Raw genomic sequence first — 13,602 nt, 5'->3', positions numbered from 1 at the left:
CTGGAGGCAGATGGGGGCCGAAAATGGGGGAAAGTCTGGCAAGGATGACACGTTCCATTCGCTTAGAGGTGCAGGACAAGAGGGATATTGGCCTGCAGCTGGAGTCTTGCGGCTATCTGGGTTTCAGAACGGCGATGACTTTGGCTTGTTTCTTTATTTCTGTATTTTGCCTGTCCTGTGTATGACGGTGAAGGGATTTGTAAGCCATTGTTGCCCATATAGTCCCAGGTTCTTCAGGAACTCAGGACACATACTTATTAATAAGCATCTTACATGAGAGATGAAACCATAGCATACATGCACATTCGTAAATAAGACTCAAAGGGGGGTACAGATAAGCTCTAGAACTCACTCGACAAAAATTGCTCATTCCGGGCCACCTTCTAGCCCAGCAAGTTTGGAATGTTCACAAACCTGCGTGATTCACCAACCCTCAACTCCAAAGCCACTGGATTAATTAAATCACATGTATCCGAGGTGTTCATATAAAATAAATATCAATTATGTTCAGCCCTTCGTCAATCCACTGCTGGATAGAAGGCCTTTCCATGGAGTGTCATTCGTGGGGGTTGTTTGGTCAGATGTCACCATGCAGGTCAATGCGGATTTGCAAAGAGGGGGGAGTCCAAAATTGGTTCAGATATTACTCACGACTGACGTTAACCAGGAATCAAAGTCAGGTTGGTGGGTTCACAATGCAGTGCTCGAACCCTGGACATCCTCTGCCCCCCCCCACCCCGTTGTTAATATAATTGTCTATAATTATCATCACACATTTTGAGTGAGACTTAGTGGGTTTCCAGCATAATTGTATACAGAGAGAGAGAGAGAGACACAAACTCAATGTAAAGTTATGAGGGAAGGAAATGTTATACCAAAGAATGTTTTAATTCTAGATAAACACAGCTTGGCACTTTTGCTGAAGCCTCTTTCAAATGAAATTTGCCAAATGGTGTGCAACAGAAAATGCCCTCTAAGCTCCTGCTGATCACTGTTATGAATCAGTATTATCACCGTTTCAAAATCTGACAAAGGTTTACACTTTCTTCAGCTTAACCACATTAATCACTTCTTTATAAATTGTATCTAATTTCTACCCACGTAATAACTTTTTTTTATAAACAAGCATTTCAGAGGATAGGTTTGTTGGCTCCAAATTGATCTTTAAAATTCCCAAACCTATTTTCATGTGAAGTGGCAGTACACAAAAAGAGTTTTAAAACGTTATCCCTTTTTAAGAGCGATGTTATCTCTAGGTACTCCACTTGCCTCTCGTATGTAAACCATTCATTACATGGATTGGCCAAACAACCCAATGCAGGATCTACCTTAAAGAGCATTGTGAGGCTTTCCTTGATGAATATTCGAGATTAATATTCTCATAACAAAGATTAGCCTGATTTTGTTTGGCCATTTTGTTTAACCAAACTAATATCAGTGAGAACAGCTCATTTAAAAATAAAACTATGACAACAAATAAAATATAATTTAGCCATTTGTCAATCCACTTTTGGATGATGGCCTCCCTATACCCTTGAGTCCCAGAGGCTGTTTGACCATACCTCGCCATGCTGGTCAGCACAGGGTTATTAACGGGTGTCTAGGACCAGTTCAGATGGCACACAGCACTGCTATCAGCTGCGGACAGGAGTGAACTCAGGTCACCGGGTCCATAGCACAATATGCTAACCAGTAACCAATAACGCCACTCCTCTAACTTACAAGACATAATCACCAGAATATCTGATCGATTTGCTTAAAGACATCCCAAGTCACATTGCAATGTAGAGCAGAGAGTAAGTTAGGTAACTGCTTAATAAGGGAGATGAATTTTCATCCTCGTGGAATGCATGGGATTAGCGAGTAATGGGTTCATTAGAGCACAGCTCAAATGCTGCAAATGCGGCCACGCTGATCACGGCGCCTTGACGGGAGATTTCGTCCACCAAGCCCCAAACTCATCCGATTAGAATTTGCTAAAGAGCTTACGGCAGCACGTGATGAACACAACATGTTTTTTTACACTGAGAAGTTTACAAATGGCTTTAAAGCTGGCATCAGCTTGCCTACAACCCACTGGGGAGCACAACAAAAATATATATAAATATTAAGCAAAAGCTTCAGCTCAGTCTTTTAATGGGATTTAAAAAGATCAGATTACCGCGAGCTGGCGAGCTGTTTGAAACTAACGTTGCTGCAGGTATCAGCTTCTCTAAAGTGGTATGCCCTTGCCGCGGTATGCGTTTGTAGTCGTAGTGTCTTGACCAAGTGCTAAATCTTGGCACGAGGGCCAGATAAGCTTGAACAGAAAGCTTTATGGCTCTAGGCAAATGTATGGTCAAGGTAGTCGGAAAATACATATAGCTGCTAAACATTCGAATGTATTCTTTAACACACGGTGATCATAAAATAAAATGACAGACTGACCAACACCCGAACACAAGCACTGCCCGAGTTGCGATTCAAAGTTTAAAGGGGCTAAAATGTTCGTTCACAAAATAATGCAGCAGCGAAGGCACACAATGGTTGTCAAACACTTGGGAGTTAGCAGTGCCCTAAATAACATAACTCTCCAGTAAACTCTTTCCAGACATCTGCAGCACAGAAGATACATTCATCCATACATACAAGCCAAGCATTGTCAAACAATGCAGTCGATGTGTACATGTTATGTAATCACATTGACAATTAAAATAAAAAGCACACATAACTATTATTTTAGTGCAAAATTGGTAACTATGATGTAAAGTTGGGCTCACCATACATTTGAGTCCAATGTAGGTCACGTACAACAGGTTTGATAAACAACTGAAGATATATGTTGGAGGAATAGAACTGGGAAACGCATCCGATTATTTATACTTTGTTTACACGAGCAGGTTGCGTGCTGTTGGAAAATGCACCTTGATAGGGAAAAAGGCAATATGCTGTAGCGAGTTGCATAAAGAAGAACACTGTTAACCGACGTCTCTCGCTTGCTATGACATGTGGATTAGACACATGGAAACTGACGCAGAGAATGGGCAGAAAGACGAATAGTGTGCAACAACAAAAACTTGGAGGGGAGCATGCTTAGAATGACATTGTGAGATAGAACGAGGAACGCGTGGATCAAAGAACATACACAAGTGAGAGACATCTACGTTGATTGTTTAAAATAATAAAATAACTTGGGCAGGACACATCTCGAGAAGGTCGTTTAAGGACACATTAAAAGTTTTAATTATTATAAGTTATACTCTTTGATTCTTTCGGCAAAGTCACGTAGGTAGAGAAATAAAATAAAACCAAAAATAATATATCACGACGTTTCGATCGCAACACAAGCGGTCGTCCTTGGGCAGAAAAAATAACCCAGCAGTGGAACTGCTGAACCAGCGAGAGAGCTGTTACAACAACAAGGAGGTTATTTATGTGGCGATGGGCAAGCAAGCGTTGTCTGAGCTGGAAAGGAATTCCATCCCCGGACGTAAGCACGTCAGTTGTGTTAATGGGGGAGATTAGGGAGAGAGATTAGCATCAAATGCACTTCCGTCGTCGCATAAGAGTATCGTCCCCGCATATGTGCACAACAGCAGTGTTAATGGGGGATTAGCACTATGTTGTTGGGAGATATTAGGCTGGGAGATTAGGGGGGTTAGCAAGTTAATGTCATGTCTATGTGTAACACAAGCTGCGGCACTGCCAAGTAAGTGTTGGTAAGGCAGTGCCTCACCAAAGTTGGTACATCAGGATTCAGTCCCTGTTGGACCAAGACTTCAATGATTGCTATAGTGTCAGGTACAGGTACCTTGGTGAACAGAGAGACTACGTCAAAGCTGACAAGCAAATCATCTGGAGACAGTGAAATGCCCTTGATTAGAGAAACCAAGTGAGCTGAATTAAGTACTGCTGAGGTGGTCTTACCCGTGAATGGAAGCAGGGTCTCAGACAGTAATCGGGCCAGTTTGTAGGTAGGTGAGTTGATGGTAGAAACGATAGGATGGAGTGGAGTACCTTCTTTATGGATTTTTGGAAGACCATAAAATCTTGGTGGTCTAGCAGCCGAAGGTTTTAGAGAGAGCTGCTTGGTCAGTTCGATTAGAGAAGTCGAATTAGTGATGATATTGTTGGTTTTTGTAGCCAGGCGGTTGGTAGGATCTTTGTTGATTTAGGTATAACTGCCATCATTAAGAAGGTCCTGGATTTTGTTGTTGTATGTGGGTTTATCCATGATGACCGTGGCATTGCCCTTGTCAGCTGAAAGGATGACAATGTCATCTCTCTTTTTCAATTGAGCGAGTTCAGAGCGCTCGTCCCTGCTCATGTTACTAATAGGTCTCTTAGCATTTTTTAGGATGGCGGCAATTTCAGATCTTACCACGTCAGCAGGATGTGACCTAAACCTTTGCGGGCTACGTCAACCTGGGCAATGATATCATCCACTGGGATGTGTTTGGGGGTGACTGCAAAGTTTAGCCCTCTAGCTAGTACCGATTTTAGGCTATCGGAAATTGGGCCGTTACTCTGATTGTCTGACAATCTTGTTGCTCCCTTAGCCTCGATGTATCGATGGTTCTGGCTGTGTGATGGGCTGTGTGTCTCACTGACGCGACCACCGTTGTGGTGGTTCTCTTGCATGGACGCGCTTGCCTCACAGCGCAGTTGGCAGCGCCGCAGCTTGTGTTACACATAGACATGACATTAACTTGCTAATCCCCCTAATCTCCCTGCCTAATCTCTCCCATCAACATAGTGCTAATCTCCCATTAACACTGCTGTTGTGCACATATGCGGGGGCGATACTCTTATGCGACGACGGAAGCTCATTTCATGCTAATTTTAGCTCCCTAATCTCTCTCTCCTTTATCTCCCCCATTAACAGAACTGACGTGCTTGCGTCCGGGGATGGAATTCCTTTCCAGCTCAGACCCCACTTGCTTGCCCATCGCCACATAAATAACCTCTTGTTGTAACAGCTCTCTTGCTGGTTCAGCAGTTCCACTGCTGGATTATTTTTTCTGCCTGAGGACGACTGCTTTGTGTTGCGATCGAAACGTCGTGATATAGTATTCTTTGTTTTATTTTATTTTTCTACCTACGTGACTTTGCCGAAAGAACCAAAGAGTATGGATTCCTGCAGTCACGAAAGCTTCAAATCAAGATGATTATAAGTTATTATCATATTATGTTGGTCGGTGGTCAACACTACTGGCAGAGGATCAAGCAAAGCAGGAAATATGCGAGCAGGTTATGTTTATCGGGGAAATGGAGCGACAAAATTAGTTCAGGTGTGGAAGCCAGACTGATCGTTGCATTGCAAGACCACAAAACATAGTAACACCTTGAGGGAACCTCTTCATTCAGCCGTGGATAGATTATGGCTGAATTAGAAATAAAAAATGAACGTGCAATACGTATTTATGTTCAAGGCAGAGGAGACCAAAACTCTTGAGTTATTTTCTGCAAAAGAATCCTGGAGGGAATGTATCAATGATGTTCATTGCCAATTCGTTTATCATAGACCTGGTGTTCACTGGAATTTTTAAAACCCAGAGATGTAATTTAATTTTGCAGGCTTCCAGTGAAGTGCAAATTCTTGAAAAACTCCTTCCTGCACAGATGTCTTATGTCCCCATAACATTTAATTCAATCCCCTTTCGAAACACTCTAAATCAGAAGAATAAACCACAACTGCTGCCGAAATGTGCAATTATTCACAAGTGATCACGAAAGCTGTAAAGCTGCTGGCAAATGGCAACATTGGCGTAGGTTTATATGCCAAGAAAATGCGAAGATGCACTGGACGATACGTCACTTGCCACGAAAAATCTTGATTTATGCTGAAAAACACTTATAATCAAGGTCATAATCAAAATCGTAAGCATAACCGTATTCATAAGCGTATTCATATACGTATTCATAGTCGTATTCATAAGCATACGCATATTAAAAATCATATTCATAATCATGTACATTATCATATTCATAATTATATTCATACTTATATTAATAATCCTATTTATAATTCTAATTATATTAATAATCATATTAATTTGCACCAGGATAACTTTCAGAAGGGGCTTATAGGCCTATAAGTGCTGTGCACTGTCATTCAAAATCGATCTGCTGCTCTTATGAAGAGATCGGGTCGTTCATATGAACCTGTTTTATTCTACAAAAAGCATATGAACCTGAGCTGTTACCAGAAGCTCATTCGAAACAAAACTGTGTATTTTTAGAATAAATATGTTTATACACTCCCACAGATGTCATCGTCAATATTATCATCCGCAGCCGTGTATTATTCACTGTTAGATGAAGGCGTCACCACCCTCACAGTCTTGGTGATGCAACAATGTATCTAGCTCCTGATCATCAGCAGGTGTCCATTGCTCATTCTCCACGGTGGACATGCTCTCAGTCTTGTTCCCTCCGTTGACTCCCGCTCCATCGTTATTCTCAACCGCGACTCACCATCAACTTCCTGCACAAGCCCACTTACTGAATTCTTCTTGACAGTCAATACCTACGATTAGCACTGTTGGCTACGTACGGTGCGGAAGAAGTTCAACATACATACTGTACATACGTAAAATACGATTCTTTACTTGGGTAAGTTCTCCAATCCAAGTGTTTCTTTTTAGCTGCAATATTTAAATCAACAAATCACTGCATAGCTCCATCCCTAGTAAATCCACACGCACACGAATGCACGAAGAAGCATGCGGCTGTGGTGTTGAGAGATAATATTTCAATGTGTCGCGGTCAGCCAAGTAGTTTTCCTTCAACACCAACTGTTTGACCAAGCTATGGCACACCTGGCACATCACAGATGGAATGTAAACACAAATACACACACACAAACACACAAACCGTTTCTCTTCCCTTGCTCAACGCTGGCAAAGCACCTTGGGTGGAGAGATATTTATAATTCCAACTGGGTGTTGTTTTGAAGATGTTAGGAATTTATAATAAAAAAAAACAGTTTAAAAAGGTGCCAACTGTGTTCTATGGTTACAAATTGTGACTCTTATTGACATTCTCCAAGACGTACAATTGCAAATTTGGTTGACATACTTGGTTCCTTGGGTGGTCTCAACTCTAAAAGAGCTAGCGAGCAAAAGCGTGCACAAGAACTGGCAGTACTTGAAGCTTCTGGCCTGGCCTGCACGGGCGAACATTGTTGACGCGGAATCAAGAGCCACCGCTGTCTCGCTCGCTTACTCGTTTTAGCTTGAAGATGATTAAATTCACAAAAAAGTCCTCACTCGAGGTCGTACCACCGCCAGTGCGTCACCGAGCTGGGCTTGCGCTAATTCCAACTTGTGCCAGGGGAAAAGTTGGGAAAACGTAATTTCAAGTGAGATGTTTGCACTAACGCTTTGGACGGAGATACAGTTTCTTGAAAAAAATGGACGAGGGTTTTGTTGTTGTTGTTAATATGTTGCTATCCTTTACAAGCAGTCAGCAAAGATTGCACGGCATGAGTTAAGAGTCAACCCTTCACAATGATCCAAGGAAACAAATATTTGATCTAGCTGAGATTTTTTATCAGAAAAGCGAAAGATGTTCACTAGCATGCTCAATGCCCTTCAGCAACAGATTTCACAGTTTGACGAAGAGACTCTTTAATCGTTTGGGTACCTTTATTAAATATATATTTATAACAGTGAGTTGCTTGCTACCTTCAGGGCGCGAGATTTGCCCACCACACCCGCCTATGTGCATCCCTTTATCCATTTGGCTGGGACTAAAAGTCAAGGTAAAGTTGCACCCCTGACATTGCTTGCTCATGCCAGTGCAGGTGGAAGCACCTCCACTAGAGGGAGCTCTAGAGAGTCCCTCTAGGGGAGGGGTGTTTTGGCCTACTCTTCCATGCGTTTCAGCTGCCTTGGAAGAGGCGAGTGTACTCATATTTCACCACACGTAACCCAGCGAATGACTAACTGTGGTGTACGTTGAACTTCTTTCGCACCGTACGTAGCCAACCGCGCTCATCGGAGGTAATAGGTGGAGAGGAGCGGGTAGGCTGAAGAAACTTGCCCCATTGTTTCAGCTGCCACACCTGGCAGATGAAGCAATGTGCGAGTGTCGTTGGCGCTCACATCTCAAGAGTGGCGTCAGAGGGCAGCGTCTGTAAGAGGGTTGTCAGCAAGTGCCTTAAATCACTGCAAGAACACGACACAAAAAAAACGTTGCTGCAAATCAAAGTAATCTGACATTATTAACTGTACATTTCTACTCATGTCAAACCATTTCCCACCTGATTTCACTGGTGTTGGACAGATTGAGTTAAACTGCTGGACAGATTGATACCGGATAAGGCAATAAGGCATTTCACCTGTCATTTCCTCTGTCAGTCCTATTGTTTGGCCAGGTGCTCATGTGCTTCACATTAATCTTTTTTCACACAACATTTGGCAAGTGAATGCAGCACTGTGGGATTTAGGCTGTGCAAGCTTGACTCACGCCATTCACACGCACCAGTTCATAATGCCTCAGCTGTATGCATATATATACAGTACACACATACTCATGTTGGTGCATATGTGCTGCATGTATTCGAAGCATCTTTTTTTAAAAAAAAATTGGCAAATATAGTACTTTACACCCAGCAGCAATAGTGCATGCCGAACACACATACAGAGACACCCCCCCCCACCCCGCCGTGTAATTTTATTACACTGCTGGGGCAAGTGCCGTTAGTGAGCAGCACCTTTAAGGCCAGCATTGCAGAGTCGGTAACGAAGGAGTGGGTGCCATGCATGGCCATTTCGTCTCCTCAGTACCGACGTTTGCGAACCACACCAAAGACACAGGGACAAGTTCAGACACTGCTTGCCACTGATGTTAGCCACGGCCGGGAATCTAGCTCAGGTCACCGACACTGTCGCGCAGTGTGCTAATCGCCGCGACAATGGCTCAGCGGACGCTGAGCACGTGCATTCAAGCACAAGTGAGCTTCAGAAGACTCTCCGTCGCAGTTATGGGTAGCTAACTAAACCGTTTGAAAGCAAGCAAAAGGATGAAACAAATGCTATATCTTGTATTGTATGTGTACTGTACTATAAAGCCTGTTACAATTTGACTTCCTTGCGATGAATAATCACAAATCGATTATTTCATTTCTACTGCAGGAAATGTGGGACCTCCAATGGCAGTCGGGGTTACTTGAACCCAATGCCTAAAAGGTATGCAAATTAATAACAATTTACTATTACCCACATGATTCTACACAGATAACATGGACACAAGACTCGATTTTAAATGAAGTAATCGATTATTGCCGTGCACCACTACTTCCAATGCCTGACCTCGGAGGTGGGCGATAAGCGTGGCCACCCTTGGCATAAAGCCGCAAGGAGTACTGAAAATGAATGAGACGAGAGACACGATAGATGATGCCCGTTGAACCAAATAGAGACACAGAGGAATACCGCCACGGAGAAAAGGAGATGCACAGAGGGACAAAAACCCGGCCACAGACTTGCCCATTCTCCCGCCAAACCACCCTTCCACCGGGGTCCCCTACGGGCACCACAATTTGCATCCGCCCAGGGCACCACGTGAGTTAAGACCGGCCTTCACACCGTCAACAACGTGTCACGTCGCACGGGCAAGGAAGCACTCCCGAGTGCCAGTCATCGGCGATCTGACACAGCTTTTGTTAATGTCCCCTCAACAGGTGGCGACCTAACAGGGCGCAGTGTCGCAAGATCTCCCCACGCTTGTGTACGAGCTCACACGCGCACACGCAGTGGGATGGGGCCCCGGGGAGGCACCGTTAAAGTGGCACGAGCCGGCTTCGCCAGCCGTGGTGCATTGGCGCAACGTGGACTGGATCGTTTCTTCCCGGATGAGCCACAGTGACACCGCTACCCAGCGGGATGCCCCGACTCATTCAAGTTGGATTTATTTAACACTTGCGCTCATGGAGCATCTGCATGACGAACGCAATTTAGCGTCACCGCTGGACAATGCCGAATTTCCCCTTTGCTGGGTGTGCTTAAAGAATATAAGTATATCATGCACAATTAGGCTTATTACCAAGTCATCTAGAAATGCCGCCCATCTTGTCAGATCTCGGAAGTTAAGCAGGTCTGAGCCTGGTTAGCACTTGGATGGGCAATCACTGCTATAAGCCTATAAGAGGCTCTTGTAGGCTACTCTGGGGGCTACGCTGTGGGAAGTGTGACAAACCCTGTCATTTCTAAAAAAGGGTAACACCGATTCTCATTTGTCATACTTTAACACTGGCAAAACTAAGTCCCATGATGTAACAAACCTCATTCTTGTACTGTACTTCCCGCATCTATGCCCTTTTCCTTCACCAACAAGCACCGACCAGCTTGGTGAAGTATGGTCAAATAACCGCCACAGCCCAAACTCGGAGAAGCCCTCACCCAGCAGCGATTGACATCGGGGCTGCGTTTGTAATGTACCTTTGAATTGCGTTATATTCCTGACAAACTGCCCCCTTATTGCGAGGGCGTTTCACGCACTTGGGGGCAAAAACAAGGCGAGGTGCACGTTCAACCACTTCAAAGTTGATCCGTGCACACCCACGCCATCTTCCTGGCTGATGAAACGCAGTCGCGTCCTTCACACGTCTGGCGGTGCAGTGTTGGGGGAGGTGAGGGCCGGCGACGCGTGCTCGCCAATCACTCTGTCCAATTCCGTTGTGCGAGCCTGCAAGTGCGAGCATGAATGTTCCCAGTGCCCGTAAACAGCTTCCCTTTCAAAGCGGATAGGGAGTTACCCGGCATCTCCTGCCCTCTGGGATGGACGAACGGAGCTTTTTGATCGTTCCGACATTTCTCGTTTTGCTCAAATTGAATGTGTGCCACGCAAGACCACCTCCCCCACCCGCCCACCCGCCCCACCACAAATGTTTGTTGCATGCGTGCAGATGAGCGCATTCCTATTAAAATGAGCACAGTTTTTTTTGTTGAAGACGCAAAACATAAACCATAGGAGTGGGTGGAGTTTCAAGGGTTATTTGAATGCTCGCTCTGGCGAAGCGCAAACGGGCACATGTGCGTTTGTTTACAAGCGTTTGTGAACTCGAACGGGTGGATTTTTTCACTCTTAATAAGCATTAATCACAACTGCACATTTCAGTAAACGAAAACCCATTCTCATAAATTGTCTAAAGGTTTCCTGGGATTCGTATGATTCAGCGGACAATGCGTGGTGCCAAGCCGGCCCATGAAGCACAAGGACACATGCTGCAACTCCGCTGCCAAACGTGAGAAAATAATGCTTTTTAAACGACGTGCCAGTTTTCCCTCCCATTAAAAATTTCGGCTTAAAAAAAAAAAACGGACAATGAATTGCAAGACGGGTCCCGCTCTTGGCCAGCTCTCCGCTCAGCTCGTGCGTGTGTGTGTTTGTGCATCAGTGTGGTTGGGGAGCGGTTGTGTAACAAGTTAGCGTGCTGCGCTACAAACCCGGCGACCCAAGTTGGATTCCCACTCACAGTCGATACCAGTGAGGATTCTCTGAACTGGCCCTGGGCCTCCCCTAGGTCAGCTCAGCATCAAATGAGTACCTGTTGCAGTGTGTAAACATTGCCAATGGGGAGACAACGGCGGCCAGGCTTGGTGCTGGCCACCCACCCTCTTGTGTGCCGTGCTCGCTAACGGCATTTGCCCCAAAAGTCTGTTAAGGCTTGCAACTAATTGATGTCACAATTCATTGTCAAAATTATCCAAAAAAATCTATTATGTTCGCGTGTTCATTTTTTGCCACCTTCTTTACGTTATTTCTCATTTTTCCTGCCTCTTTTGTACAGTTGTGTTTGCTCCGTTATCCTAAATGTAACATTCACTTAGCATTTACAATCATTTGCACGGAATGTAAATATTCATAATAAAGGTTTTTGGGTTAGATCGCGTTATTTATAAATGTGTCGTAACCCTCCACCACCCGACACGGCCAATCAGCAAAAAAAGTGTCACGTTGACAAAAGACAAATAATTCACTACTTTAGCCCACCGGTGTGTTGAAGAGTGAATCCACAACAAAGCAAGCGAGGGCTTTACCATTCTGGCGAATTGCCCAATGATGCTGGATGTATTTACCAGCGAAACGTCGTACTCAAACTGTAAATGTTGTGGATTCACTCTTCAACACACCGGTGGGCTAAAGTAGTGAATTATTTGTCTTTTGTCAACGTGATACTTTTTTTTTGCTGATTGGCCGTGTCGGGTGGTAGGGGGGTTACGACACATTTATAAATAACGCGATCTAACCCAAAAACCTTTATTATGAATAATATTGGTCGCGAAAGCCTACGTGTTAAACTGGAATGTAAATAACTGATTACAATGCAACATTATTTGATGCATACATTGTGAGAATAAAAATATATTAAATTGATTGATTAATACATCATTACACGTGCATTTAGTACAGTAGAAGAATATGTATACCCTATTGGACTCGCCAGGTGTGATGATATCCAAGGTGCTGTGCTTATATCTGAATTTGCCCTCTCTCTTCCCCCTAAGAGTGCAATGTAAAAGGAAGCATTGCTTCTATCAGAACTGTGCTGAATTAATGTGTTTGTATCAAGATTTTACAGCGACATGTAGAACTTACTTCGTCCAGGCCTTTCCCAGACTCTTGGGCTTGAATTGCGGGTTTCGATCTGCAAAATAAACATCGTGGTTTTAGTTTGGAAAGACTTCAACGACAAACGTTTAATGCATTACACACGTGGCCCATCGTGAAAATGGCTGAAGAACTCTTATACAATTTATTAGCGCACTGCACCATGAGTTTGATTCCCAGCCATAGCTAAAAACCCTGGTCCTGGGTCGCCACCCTTCACCAGCCACTAATATATTAAGTTTAATATATTTTTAAGCACATACAATATTGTTACACCTAACCTGTGATACACAGTGTAATGCAATGAATCCTCGATTTTCTCTCGTAAAAAAAGACAAGATGCTCCTGTCGAGAAACTGATCTACATACGTTCATTTCAAGATTGCGATATTCCCTCGTGACCTGCTCGCAATCTGAGCGCATCTACGGAAACAGCTGCTGTGATAAACACATGACGAGAAGGAAAGAAAACCCTGCGTTGAAGTAATCAGCACGATCTATATGCGCAACGGTCTTCCCGCAGAGCAGACGCAGGCAAGCCGGCTCCAGCACTGCCGCTGAAATCTACCTCGGTGGGAGATCTAGTCGAGATAAAGCGACCGAGGATAAAACAACGGAACCGAGAGCACGATACAACTGACCGTGCATTTAAACCACGACGAAAGCACATCTAAACTAAAAAAAAAAATGTATATTTTACCAGATAAGACCCACTGAGCTATGTAGCTATTTTTCTGAAGGAACCTGGCCACAAATGATAGCTCAACAAAGTGGCTTATCATGTGGAGATTTGTAGCAGCCAAATACTCTAAATGCATGTTTTTGGATGTGGAGGGAAAAACTGGAGCACCCGGAGGAAAATCCACATGACCACGGGAACAGAGATGCAAACTCCAAATACACAGGCGTCAGGGTTGGAATTGAACCCACAACCTCCTGCATATCAGACGAGGGAGTTAACATCTCGCCACCGCGGCGCCCAATAATCACGTCCGTCACAATGAC

The 13,602-nt window shown here is 44.1% G+C and overlaps 1 protein-coding gene and 1 long non-coding RNA gene across 10 annotated transcripts in view; one reads left to right on the top strand and one right to left on the bottom strand.

Annotated features, from left to right (window-relative positions):
* Positions 1–13,602, bottom strand: part of CDK14 (cyclin dependent kinase 14) — a 135,459-nt gene that overhangs the window by 51,834 nt on the left and 70,023 nt on the right. For all 9 annotated transcript variants that reach the window (XR_012941406.1, XM_032951406.2, XM_032951407.2 and 6 more), the window contains one exon: positions 12,586–12,634. Coding sequence is in view for 8 of the 9 variants with exons in the window: in XM_032951406.2 (XP_032807297.1) it covers positions 12,586–12,634 (49 nt within the window). In the remaining variant the exon portion in view is untranslated. The remainder of the gene's footprint in view (positions 1–12,585; positions 12,635–13,602) is intronic.
* Positions 8,882–13,602, top strand: part of LOC142924226 (uncharacterized) — a 44,550-nt gene continuing 39,829 nt past the window's right edge. The window contains exons 1-2 of the long non-coding RNA XR_012941408.1: positions 8,882–9,173; positions 9,668–11,230. This is a non-coding gene — a long non-coding RNA (uncharacterized LOC142924226). The remainder of the gene's footprint in view (positions 9,174–9,667; positions 11,231–13,602) is intronic.

This window comes from Petromyzon marinus, chromosome 10 (assembly GCF_048934315.1).
Source record: "Petromyzon marinus isolate PM22_M1 ecotype Great Lakes invasive population chromosome 10, UKy_Petmar_22M1.pri1.0, whole genome shotgun sequence".
Taxonomy (NCBI): Eukaryota; Metazoa; Chordata; class Hyperoartia; order Petromyzontiformes; family Petromyzontidae; genus Petromyzon; species Petromyzon marinus.
The sequence above is the reverse complement of the archived record's forward strand: the minus strand, read 5'-3'. Positions and strand labels throughout refer to the sequence as shown.